General features: G+C 40.5%; 1 protein-coding gene across 3 annotated transcripts in view; it reads left to right on the top strand.

Moving 5' to 3' along the window:
* Usp24 (ubiquitin specific peptidase 24) overlaps positions 1–12,363 on the top strand; it is a 141,866-nt gene that overhangs the window by 108,741 nt on the left and 20,762 nt on the right. For all 3 annotated transcript variants that reach the window (XM_052718723.1, XM_052718724.1, XM_052718722.1), the window contains 11 exons: positions 498–596; positions 1,448–1,530; positions 1,911–2,052; positions 2,240–2,359; positions 2,727–2,947; positions 3,383–3,507; positions 4,726–4,867; positions 5,360–5,510; positions 6,838–6,933; positions 7,620–7,723; positions 9,602–9,715. In XM_052718723.1, coding sequence (XP_052574683.1) covers positions 498–596; positions 1,448–1,530; positions 1,911–2,052; positions 2,240–2,359; positions 2,727–2,947; positions 3,383–3,507; positions 4,726–4,867; positions 5,360–5,510; positions 6,838–6,933; positions 7,620–7,723; positions 9,602–9,715 — 1,397 coding nt within the window. The remainder of the gene's footprint in view (positions 1–497; positions 597–1,447; positions 1,531–1,910; positions 2,053–2,239; positions 2,360–2,726; positions 2,948–3,382; positions 3,508–4,725; positions 4,868–5,359; positions 5,511–6,837; positions 6,934–7,619; positions 7,724–9,601; positions 9,716–12,363) is intronic.

The raw sequence follows: 12,363 nt of genomic DNA, 5'->3' as shown, positions 1-12,363 counted from the left end.
CAGAAACGCAGGTTTGTTCCCAGCACCCACACCAGGCAGCTCACAACCACCTGTCACCTCTAGCTGCGGGGGGGAGGGGAGGGGATCTGACAGAGACATTGATACATGACACATAATTTAAAATAATAATGAAAATGCGTCTAAAAATGATGATTCAGATCATCTCTCTCTGAACCTGTGCCGGTATCGCTAGTGCCTCCAAATAAAGGATGCTGCTGTACTTTGCCTCACAGAGCAGAGGTCCCTTGTAAGAGAGACCCTTGCTGTTGTGTAGTCCAGGGGCTCACCCTGAACCCACGTCTGCTTTCAGAAACTTGCTGTGATATGAAGGACCAAGAAAATGCACAGATAGCAGAATACAAGCCTGTCTCACTCTAGTAAAAACATCCTGATCCTAATATTGGACTCGTTTTTCAGAAGCATTTATGTGATCCTGTGTGTTATGTTGAGAGCATGCTGCTTTCCCTTTAAAGACCTATTCAATTCTTGCTACACAGATCTTCAAGATGTGGAACAAGGAGCTCTATGTGAGGGAGCAGCAGGATGCATATGAGTTCTTCACTAGTCTTATCGATCAGATGGATGAGTATCTCAAGGTAATGACAATCTCCATTGCCCTCTGATTCCTTCAGCTAGTTACAGTATAGGAACGGTGCCTGAAGGTTTATAGTGGCTAAAACTCACAAACCAGGAAGTAGTCATCTTGAGTATCACAGCTGCAGTTCATACTTTGAGCATTTAAAATTAATGCATACATATTATTGGAGAAGTATTTTTTATTCATCTAAGCTGATAGAGCAGTGTAGTTCCTAATCTATACTACAGAGTAAATGATCATTCATGCTTGTGTATTTTTGCAATGTCCCTGGAGGTATAGTCTGGCTGCAGAGTGCCCAATGAATTGATGGTCCCCTGGAGTCAGTTGGGGACTGGGAGACTTCTCTAGCAAAAGGACAAAAAGACTAGATAGACTATTATTTGTGGTGATTCTTACATTCAAAGCTTTCTGCCGTTCCCAATAAAACATGTAACAGACTTGCCCAGAGGTACCACAGTACATCTTATCAATAAACACAATTATTACACTTCATCTATTTAAAATAACGTATAGATAAATAGTATCTGTCCTTGAGAAAAAAGCAAAAATTGTCAGAGTTGCTGCTGCCTTGCAACTTAAAGCACAGAAAGAAAATCCAGACTCATAAATGGAAGACTCCCATGACCAGCTCTCCTGGACTCTTCTCTCTTCCTCCTCTTCTGACTGTTTGTATACTCTGACACTGGGGCTAATGATAGCTTATTAGCCTTCCTCTAGTTTCTAACTGAAAGTACCAATATTACTCTTTATATTTTGATGGCTAAATTGAAATCTTTAAATAAAATGTTATGTGAACCAACCTGTACATTCTAGGGGTATCAGTTAAAACTTTAAATTTTTTTCTGACAGAAAATGGGACGAGAACAAATTTTTAAGAATACTTTCCAGGGCATCTATTCTGATCAGAAGATCTGTAAAGATTGTCCTCACAGGTTAGTGAAGATGTCACTGCTACATTAAACAGTGACTGTTAGGAATAGGGGTGTAGCTCAGGGGTACAGCATTTGTCTGGTTTTGATGTCAGCACCATGGGGGAAAATATCTTTAAATGATATTTTAGAAAGTTATAAATGTTAACTTATTGCTGACTTGTAGATTGATTTCTTACTGGATCTATAAATGTTCAATGAATTATATTCCATAATTACTCTGTAGCCTTAAAGTATTCGTTGAAAATCATGTTTTGGTCAGTGTGCTTTTACAATGCTGAGGCTTGTCTAATTCCCCTGGCTGTTGAGGAGGGTGTCCAAGTTCAGGTACTATGACGATCACATTGGTTCTCCATTCATGGGTTCTGTCTTTTCCCAACCAGATACGAGCGTGAGGAAGCTTTCATGGCTCTCAATCTAGGAGTTACTTCTTGCCAAAGCCTGGAAATCTCTTTGGACCAGTTTGTTAGAGGTGAAGTTTTAGAAGGAAGTAATGCATACTACTGTGAGAAGTGTAAAGAAAAGGTATCACATTTGCCCTCTACAAGAAACAATATTAGTGTTACTTGTTACTGCATACAGGTCATTATTAAGCTCTGGTTGCTGCTTCCAGTAGACTGTGCTATTATTTGTTTTATGTGGGTACCAAGAGCTTTTATATTCATTACTTTGATTTTCTCCAGGGAGTTAATTGGTTTTTGCTTTTTCTTAGAGAATAACAGTGAAAAGAACATGCATTAAGTCTTTACCAAGTGTGTTGGTAATTCACCTGATGAGATTTGGCTTTGACTGGGAGAGTGGACGATCCATTAAATACGATGAACAAATACGGGTAACTTCTTTCTCTTCCTGAAATTTCTCTTAACCATGACCCCCCTTCCCCCTTTCCTTTCCTTCTTTTCTACATCCTGTCTGTCCCAGAAAAGCAGCATGAAGAGTCTGCAGCCCTTGTTTGAAAAGCTGCCGCTCACAGGACAGGCAGACCTACACATGGTGCTTTTGTTTCTGAAGGCACCCTAACCGTGGCTGTGAAATGAAATGCTTCTGTGACACACAGGCCTGTCAGAGACGCCATGTGTGAATGGGGCAGGAGTCAGCCCTCGTTTCGGAGAACACGACTCTAACTTTGTCTGACTTTACTAGGTACTGCCAAGTATGTTCCCACTTAACATTGATGTGTTCTTTTTACTCTTACATAGTTCCCCTGGATGCTCAATATGGAGCCTTACACAGTCTCGGGAATGGCTCGCCAGGATTCGTCTTCTGAAGTTGGTGAAAATGGGAGAAATATGGATCAAGGAGGTGGAGGATCCCCACGGAAAAAAGTTGCCCTCACAGAAAACTACGAGCTTGTTGGTGTCATTGTACACAGTGGGCAGGCACATGCAGGCCATTACTATTCCTTCATTAAGGACAGGCGGTAAGGTCTCTTCCAGGAGGCCTCGTGTGATCTCTGCTTTCCCTGCTGACTCTGCCATCCATCCACTACTGGAGGACTTCTGGGGAGGGTAGTGGGGAAGGCAGGGTTTATAGCCTAGGCTGGCCTCTCCTCAGTCCTGCTTCTGCCTCCCAAGTGCTGGGATTATAGGCAGGTATCATGATGCCCAGCTGTAGGAATTCATATTACCCTTTGTTCTGCATTTCCAATTTTTTAAACTTAGGATAACTATTTTTACTCCTTTGATTTGAAAAGTTTTAGAAACTGAAATCACTACACCTCTGTTGCTACATTTTTCCTGGATGCTTTTAATTAGCCATCATCTGCTTTATCTATACACAATACATATTGATAAATGCAGGGGATGAAGATAATTGTCTTTAAATCTTATAGTGTTTATCTGATCTCTGGTCCTAGGGGGTGTGGAAAAGGAAAGTGGTATAAATTTAATGACACCGTTATAGAAGAATTTGACCTAAATGATGAGACCCTGGAGTATGAATGCTTTGGAGGAGAATATAGACCGAAAGTTTATGATCAAAGTAAGTATTTATAAGTAGATATTTTCCATTCATTTTATTTTTTAATACATAGCTTTCTATCAAGTTAAAAGCTATATTCCTTATATAAAAACAACAGATTCTGTTCTTTTCCTTTGTATTCTAACAGCTATAGAGCCACAACTATTTTGCTACCTTTTAGTTTTTTAATTTTTTTCCTAAATAGAATTGCATTATATTTCCCCTTCCCTCTCCTCCCTCCAACCCCTCCCATGCACCTCCACACTCAAGCTGATAACCTCTTTTTCTTTAGGATTGTTATATATGTGTGTGTATGTATATGTTTGAGTGCAAATATATATCAATACAACCTGCTGAGTTTGTTTTTATTGGTGCTGTGTATATGGTTTCAAGGCTGACCACTCTGCATTGGACAACTTTTTGTTGTTGTTGTTGTTGTTGTTGTTTCAAGGCAGGGTTTCTCTGTGTAGTTTTGGTGCCTGTCCTGTATCTCACTCTGTAGACCAGGCTAGCCTTGAACTCACAGAGATCCACCTGACTCTGCCCTTCCCCCGACCCACTGGGATCAAAGGCATGCGCCACCACTGCCCGGCTGGACAGCTTTTTTGATAGCCAATGTGATATACTCAAGCTCTTGGAGGGAAAAAAATGTCTAAAAATAATGGGAATTAATAAATCAAGTGAATGAAATAACATTAGGGAAAACTAATGAATAAGGAATTTCAACTAGAACTAGTTGGCCACTAAAATTGTCTATTTCTGTTTGACATACACAGAGGTATAATTACTTACAGAAGACGGTTCTAGCACCTGTGCTTTCCAAATGTTTTTGTTTATTTGTTTGTTTGTTTTGTTTTTTCAAGACAGGGTTTCTCTGTGTAGTTTTAGTGCTTGACCTGGATCTCGCTCTGTAGACCAGGCTGGCCTCAAACTCACAGAGATCCACCTGGCTCTGCCTCCCGAGTGCTGGGATTAAAGGCGTGTGCCACTGCTGCCCGACCCAAACATTATTTTTTATGCAGTGTGTTAAAGATGCCTTCCCTCCATCCTCACGCCCCAAGGAAAGTACCTTAGCTTGCCTTCTAGGCAACACTATAACTATAACACACCCATGTTTTACTTACACTTTGCTCTCTGCAAATTTACTAAATAATTTGTTGAATTTGTAGTTCCTTTATTATAATCATACTATTTACATGTTATTTACCAAGACTTCTCTCTTAATGTCTTGCAAAATAGCAAACCCATACACTGATGTACGTCGAAGATACTGGAATGCCTACATGCTCTTCTATCAAAGGGTGTCTGATCAAAACTCCCCTGTATTGCCAAAGAAAAGTCGAGTCAGTGTTGTAAGACAGGAAGCTGAGGATCTCTCTCTGTAAGTTCTCTGCCATGTAACTTGCTGTGTGGTTTCAGTAGGTATTGATAGGATCTTCATAATAAATGCTCAATGCTTAAAAATAATTAGCTAAACTTAAGAGGAATTCTAAAAGAAAATAAGAAGTCTCTTCTTTCTTGCTCTAAGACTTTATTGCCCTGGCATGAAGTTATTTTGTATTTAGAAATATGCATATAAATTATTCATGACAGAATTGAGATTTATTTTCAGTTTAGAATTGAGATGTATATATACACATACTAAATGCACTTTCTGCCCAAACCATAATACTATAACCAGAAAAATGGGTTTGTTTTGTTGTTTTGTTTTTTAACGGTCTTATTCTTAGTGAATTTGCTTTTACTATATTGGATCAGAAAAGTTTGCAGTTTATGTTTAAGTACAGTATCCCAGTATATAAATGTGGCAGCTTTAAAGACTGCTGAAACAAAACTCCTTTATGCTCAACAGTTCTTTGATTCTCTCTCTCAGGTCAGCTCCATCTTCACCTGAGATTTCGCCTCAATCCTCTCCTCGGCCCCATAGGCCTAATAATGACAGACTTTCTATTCTAACAAAGCTGGTTAAAAAAGGTGAGAAGAAAGGACTGTTTGTGGAGAAAATGCCTGCTCGGATATACCAGGTGAGAACCACGTAAACAGGGATAGAGCCGTGGCTCAGCTGGTAAGAGCACTTAACTGCTCTTGTAGAGGACCTGGGTTTAATTCCCACCACCTACCTGGTAACTCACAGCCAGTGGTAGCTCACAGCCAGTTGTAACTCCAGTTCTAGGGTATTCAATACCCTCTCTGACTTCTCAGAACCAGGCACCGATGGTGTACTTACGTACATAAATGGAGGCAAAATACTGACACACAAAATGAAAATAAATCTTTGGGTGGAGGGTGGGTACGTAATTCTCTAAGGGAGAAAATCAAGATGAATGTCAGAATCCATATTGTAAGTCCAGAGTACTTCTGGCTGTCTTCTCTATTTATGGTCTTCATGTGCCACTTCTTCATCCCCAACTGTCCTGTGTCTTCTATGACAGAGAGAGAGACTGTAGAGATAGTGCCACAGTGTGAGAACACAAAAAATGAACATACGCTCAAGATCGCCAGCACCATCCCTGAATAGAGAAACACAGTGTTGAAATTATTTTATCTAAGAGTACAAGTCAAGACTCAGAACCATCAGTTAAGACTAAGCTGAAAGTGATGGCCATTGTTTACTGAATACTTGCTCTGTGCTACAGACCATAAACAAGTTATAGTTCGGTTTGGTTTTTTGAGACAGGTTCTCAACTATGTAGCCATGGTGGCCTAGAATTCACTGTGTAGATCAAGCTAGTCTCAGACTCACAGAGATCCACCCACCTCTACCTCCCAAGTGCTGAGATTAAAGACATGCACCACCACACCTGGCTAAACAGGTTTTTATGAATTAATTAAACTTTCTAAATCCTTGTAGAATTGTAGGCAGTCTTACTCCTGTTTTTCAAATGGAGCAAAACAAGGCTGATTAAAAAAAAGGAATCTCACAAGACAAGGGTTTAAAATCAGGACCATACAGTTGTCAGATCCAGACCTTATACACTAGACAGCCCAAGCTAGATAGGCAGAGCTAGAAAATATAAGGAAAATGTGCAGTCTTCTTCAGAAGGAAGAGCTGAGCCGCCTGAGCCGGGGAGGTATGGAGTTGCTTGTGCTTAGGGAGTTCTGTTTGGCTCTTCACACAGCCTGCTGAGTTCCCCAAAGGAGATTAGAAGAGATGATAGCTTTCTACAGTGCCTTAGATTTAAAGGAAGATTTCTCTCTCTCATTTTACAAAACTCAAAGCTTGAAAAAAGATAATTATAAATTATAATTTGTTTTTTACAAACCCTTATTACCTAAACATTTTGGTAAAAATAACCCTCCACATATTATTTTAGCTGTTCATTAAAAATGATCACTGATTTTGTTTTGTAGATGGTGAGAGATGAAAACCTCAAGTTTATGAAGAATAGAGACGTGTACAGTAGTGACTATTTCAGTTTTGTTTTGTCTTTAGCATCATTGAATGCCGTAAGTAGCTGGTTGTAACTAAAGAACTAAAAAAAATGATGCCCTTATTTCAGGTATTAGCATTCAGCTACATGCAAAACCCCATTTCCTATAAATGTGTTACTTAGTGGGTGACACCAACATGCAGGCAGCTTTGGGGCTGTGCAGTGTGGATTATGAGTGCTGTGGGTTACACATACTGAATTTTTAGATTTTGTGACAAATTTGAGGAACTGTGAGGTTGAGTGGCTGAGGTCTTATCAGTTGCTCCTATGCTTTATGGATTAACTTTTCCTAATCTGTAGTCATATAGTGTCAGACTCAAAATTAACTTTCTAGTACTTCCTTGTCTAGAGTACTACTGTTATAATTTGCCAAAAAGGGCAAAGACTATTCTGAGAGGGCTTCATTTAAAAATGAAGATATCCTAACTTTTTAAAAAAATATAAATGAGTGTTTACTATTACTAGCTGGCTAGGCTTTGTTTTTGTTTGTTTGTTTGTTTGTTTGTTTGTTTGTTTGTTTGTTTGTTTGAGACAGGATTTCATGTAGTCCAGACTATCTCCAAGGACTTCCATGTAGTTGAGGATGGCTTTGAACTCCTTACCTTTCTGCCTTTACTTCCTACATGCTGAGATTAGGTCTGTATAAATATGTAATGATTTGTAAGACTTGTGAAAAATATCCTCTTGTCCTCCCTCTCGTAGACTAAACTAAAGCATCCATATTATCCTTGTATGGCAAAGGTGAGCTTGCAGCTTGCCATTCAGTTCCTTTTCCAAACTTACCTACGAACAAAGAAAAAACTCAGGTAAGAATAATGTTTTACAAGTCTGTTACAGAAAACACTGGTTAATTCGATGGAAAAATAACTTTATAAATTCAGCTTTTCAAAATATTTCAGTACTACCTGATGTGCCCAGCTTACAAGACATAGCCTCTGTCTCTCAGAAAGGTTGGATGAGAAGGGTTGATAAAGAAATTGCTGTGCTATGAGACATAAATTCCATGTCTTTGAAAACTGGGCAGAACCATATCTGTCAGTGCCGTCAGTGTATTTTAAAAGGAACAAATAGAGAAGGCATCATCCTAGGCAGAAGGGAAGAATCTAGAGTAGCAAACAGGATTTGCTTAAGGCACCCATGTGTGACTAGTTAGCTGTATTTTTCTGAAAGTTGTATATTTACTTGTAAGGGGCTCTGTAGTTGGGAGATTTCTCTGGTCCTGCCTGGGCCCTGCAGTCAGGACAAATCTCTCACACACAGTCCCGCAGCCTTTTATAAAATAATCACACAGAGGCTTAATATTATTTATAACTGCTTGGCCATTAAATGCTCAGGCTTATTACTGACTAGCTCTTACACTTAAATTAACCCATAATTCTTATCTATGTTTAGCCATGTAGTTTGGTACCTTTTCTCAGTTCTGCCTTGTCATCTTGCTTCCTCTGTGTCTGGCTGGCAACTCCTGACTCAGCCTTCCTCTTCCCAGAATTCTCCTTGTCTGCTTATCCTGCCTATACTGCCTGTCTGGCTACTGGCCAATCAGCGTTTTATTTATCAACCAATCAGAGCAACACACATTCACAGCATACAGAATGACATTCCACAGCAGGGCTCAATTAAGACCAATCACTAGGTGCCAGACTAGGAAGTGTGGACGGTGGTCAGTAGCAGTTCATGGAAGAGTTTGCAGCAGGACTTTCAGTGATGTTACAAGCTCCAGATATCGATATCGTCAGCATCTTTTTCATTACTGGCTTTTATCTCCAACACCTGATAAAGTGCCTGGATCATTATAGATTCTGGGTTAGTAATTATTGGTCCTCATATGCGACTGGAGGAGAAAGAGAGCTGAGGGATGGTTTGTAGGAAAATACCTGGAGAAAGAGGAGACTTGAGTTGCAACTGGTCAAAGTTAGAAGACAGTGGAGCTCTGGCTAGCAAAGTGAGTATGCTTATCAAGTCTGGGTTTGGGGAAAGATTTTCCAGCCAGACTCTTGAAGAAAAATAATTAATAATGGGAGCCTCATTTTATATGTAACAACCAAAAGTACATTGAGTGATAACAATATTATGTGATGTTAGAAAGGAGAACATATATCTGTTCTTTAAGGTCTGCATAGGATTAAGTAGAGAAATTCAGTTGCTACTTTCATTTGTGAAATGTATTCATGGTATCTACATGCTATATGTACTGTTTCCATTTTGTCTGTGGTGTTTGAGGGTCACTGGGGTCTCAGGAGTGGTGTGAGATTGTGGGTAATATAGTCAGGCCACCTTTTCTCTGTCCAAATCTTGAAACATTATTATGCTTCAAACATGTTAATGATTTTAGCAATACAAGACAAAAGCTATTCTAAAGGTGAGCCCTTGTTGACACCGGCTTAGTTGTGCCAGACAAAATGTTACAGATCTGGTGTTCATCAGTTGAAGTGGACTGATCAAGAGATACAAGTAAAGTCAAAGATGTGGGCACCTGCACATGTTTTTGTCCTGTGGAGGGAGGAGTTATACCATGAATAACCTAACATGGAGACACTGAGTCATGTAAGTGGGTAGTCACTGAACATTTCATCTACCCTTGGTTCCTGTCCACAGTGGAATAAGGTGGACAGGCGTGACACACTATGAAACGACACGCTGGGGTCACTTGCTGGGCCTAACGTTGCTCTTTGCTCTTTTAAAAGGGTTGATACTGAAGAATGGATTGCTACTATTGAAGCATTACTTTCAAAGAGTTTGGATGCTTGTCAGTGGCTTGTTGAGTATTTTATTAGCTCTGAAGGACGGGAATTGGTAAAGTAAGTGTCAAGATCTCTTAATTAAAAGAAATTTGTGTCCTTTGCTATCATTTAGAAGTAAAGATTCTTAAAACCTGTTACATTTCAACTTGAAATCGTTTTTCAGATTAAAGTCCATTTTAAGCTTTTCACGGAAGCAGTAAGGAAATTAGACCACTCCAAAATCATCTTTTGGACTAGATGCTGGCAAGGGGTTCAGTGACTGCAGGGAGAGAATGTAAGGTGATGTCTGCCAGGTGTTCACAGCGTGCAGACCCTTAATCCTTGCTCTGGCTCAGGAGAAGCATGCAAGTCCTTTCCTCGGGTACTCAGTCTGGTAACAAGTAAATAGGGAATCTGAGGTTCCTATTACAGCCCTATTACTGTACACTATGCTTAGATTCTGGCCCCCCAAAAAAGTTAGCTGTGATAGTACATTGCCTATGTACCTGTGAGTAGAAAAAGAATGTGCCTTTTCAGATAAAAATTCTAGAGTCTCCAATCACTTTTATTGTTTACCTCTTACTCCCAGTTGAGCTTATTGAGTCAACTTCCCTTATCCTTGACGAGTTCATCATTATATGAGGAGCCCAGTGAGACCCCTTCAATGTTAATGAGAACTTATCCTGTCTCCTTGGCCCCAGCAGGCTCTTCTTCCCTCTGATTTGGCTCTAAACTTCTCATGTGAGATCACCCCACTTCTGACTAGTAGCCTAGCCTTGGGTGTCACTGAGAAAGTGATTAGTAAATGGTCACTTATCACACATGCCACACACCTGCTCTAGTCTTTTTCCATCTCCAGGCTATAAGGCATCCTCTCCTCTCCAAATGAATCTGTGTCTGCAAGCCTTCCCAAGGAACTTGGCCTTGCAGTTAACTCCTGCTCCTTGTCTTTACCTGGGAGACTTCCTCCATTGGGTCACTTCTGTTGGCATACAGATGTGTTCTGTATTTCTTGTGTTAAAACAGATACACAGCAGGAAAGTGAGAAATGCAGGTCCCTCTCTACTAAGGGAGCCCAGGCTGGTGATAAGCTAGAAGTTTAATTGGATTTTTATTTTATTTTTTGTGTTACTGGGATAAAACTGAGGGCATCACACATGTGGGTGAACACTGCCACTGAGCTGTGTCCCAAGCCTACTCCTTCCTGAAAGGTCTGTAGTAGATCCGCCTCGCACTATAGCAAAATCCAAGCTTTGCACTTGTACTTGTCCTTCCAGGCTTGCTCTCAGTCACTTCTCAGCCAGCCTGGCTCACTGGCTCACTGGCTCACTGAACATGCTGAGGTTTTTTCACCTGCCATAAGCCCCTTATTCCTGATACTCCTGTCTGGAACATTGTTCCCTCTGCTCTGGGTGTAGGAATCGCCTTTTGCTCCTTCAAATGTAAGCTCACGCATACTCAGAGACTGCTGCAGACCTGCCCTGTTGCTCTGTGTACTCCTTAGAGTTTTGTGTGTGTGTGTGTGTGTGTGTGTCCAGTTGAGCTTGCTTCTTAAGGACAGAATCCAGTCTGCTTGTTCCCTGCTGCACACAGCGGGCCTGCCATAGATGCGTGCTCAACTGTTTGTTCACACACACCGTGCAGATGCATCCGGCTCATGAAGACAGACTGTATACATTTCTTGGAAGAGTTATGTACTGCCCCTTTAAAGTGTGCAGTAAAGAGAGCCTTTTACCCTGTTTTCTAATTCAGTTTGAAAATGTTTTCCCAGTAAGTCTCCCAAGAACTGTGCCAAAGAATGATTATACATTTGTAAAGTGTATAGAAAATATTTCATTCAGCGCCTTATTTATACAAAGGGAGACTTGATTTTGATTGTCTCCTGAGAAATTGTCTTCCTTTGGTAGTAGTTGTTAGTATTCCTGTTGTCAAGCATCCCAGTGGATTACGTGATCTTTTTTATAAGGTCTAATTACTTTCAGTTGCTGTGACTTTTCCGAGATTAATAACAGGTGCTGCAGAAATGCTCAATGGTTAGAGCACTGGCTGCTCTTCCAGAGGACCCACACGGCAGCTCACAGCCGTCTGTAACTCCAGAGCCAGGGTCCATTGCCCTCCTTTGGCCTCCTAAGTCACCAGGCATGTGTGTGGTGTATGTTTGTGCAGGCAAAACATCCATACACATAAAGCAAAAATAAATCTTTTTTAAAATCTTTTTTTAAAAAAAATGGTTTTTATCTAGTTCTTTCTTTCGAACCTCCAGGGTATTTATTTTGCATATGTGTGTGCATATGTATGTGTGGGTGGGTGGATGCACCTGGCTGCCCTTGTGTGTGGAGGCAGAAAGCATACTCAGGAGCAGAGGCGCTCACCTTTCTTTAAGACTGGGTCCACCTGTCTCCACGTTGTAATCCTAGCGCTGGAATTAAGTGTTGTTACAGTGCCTGGCTTTTAAAAACCCATCTGGGGATTCTGAGGCTTGAACTCATGTTTGCAGGGCAAGCACTTTACTAAGCTATCTCCCCAGCCCAGAGAGCCTTCAAGATAGTTTATCATTGCTCTAATTAAAATGTGTCCTCACTAATGCAGAACAGAGAGAAAGAAGAGAGCATGCATAAGGTGACTATCCCTTTTCTGAAATGCTTGGGACCAGACTATGTTGGAAATTCTTTGAATTGATGGATATTTGCATTTATAGTGATGTGTCTTAGAATGGAACACAAATA

This window comes from Peromyscus californicus, unplaced genomic scaffold (assembly GCF_007827085.1).
Source record: "Peromyscus californicus insignis strain IS unplaced genomic scaffold, ASM782708v3 Scaffold_5__1_contigs__length_169319896, whole genome shotgun sequence".
Classification (NCBI taxonomy): Eukaryota; Metazoa; Chordata; class Mammalia; order Rodentia; family Cricetidae; genus Peromyscus; species Peromyscus californicus.
Note: the sequence above shows the minus strand (reverse complement) of the source record. Positions and strands in the feature narration are given on the sequence as shown.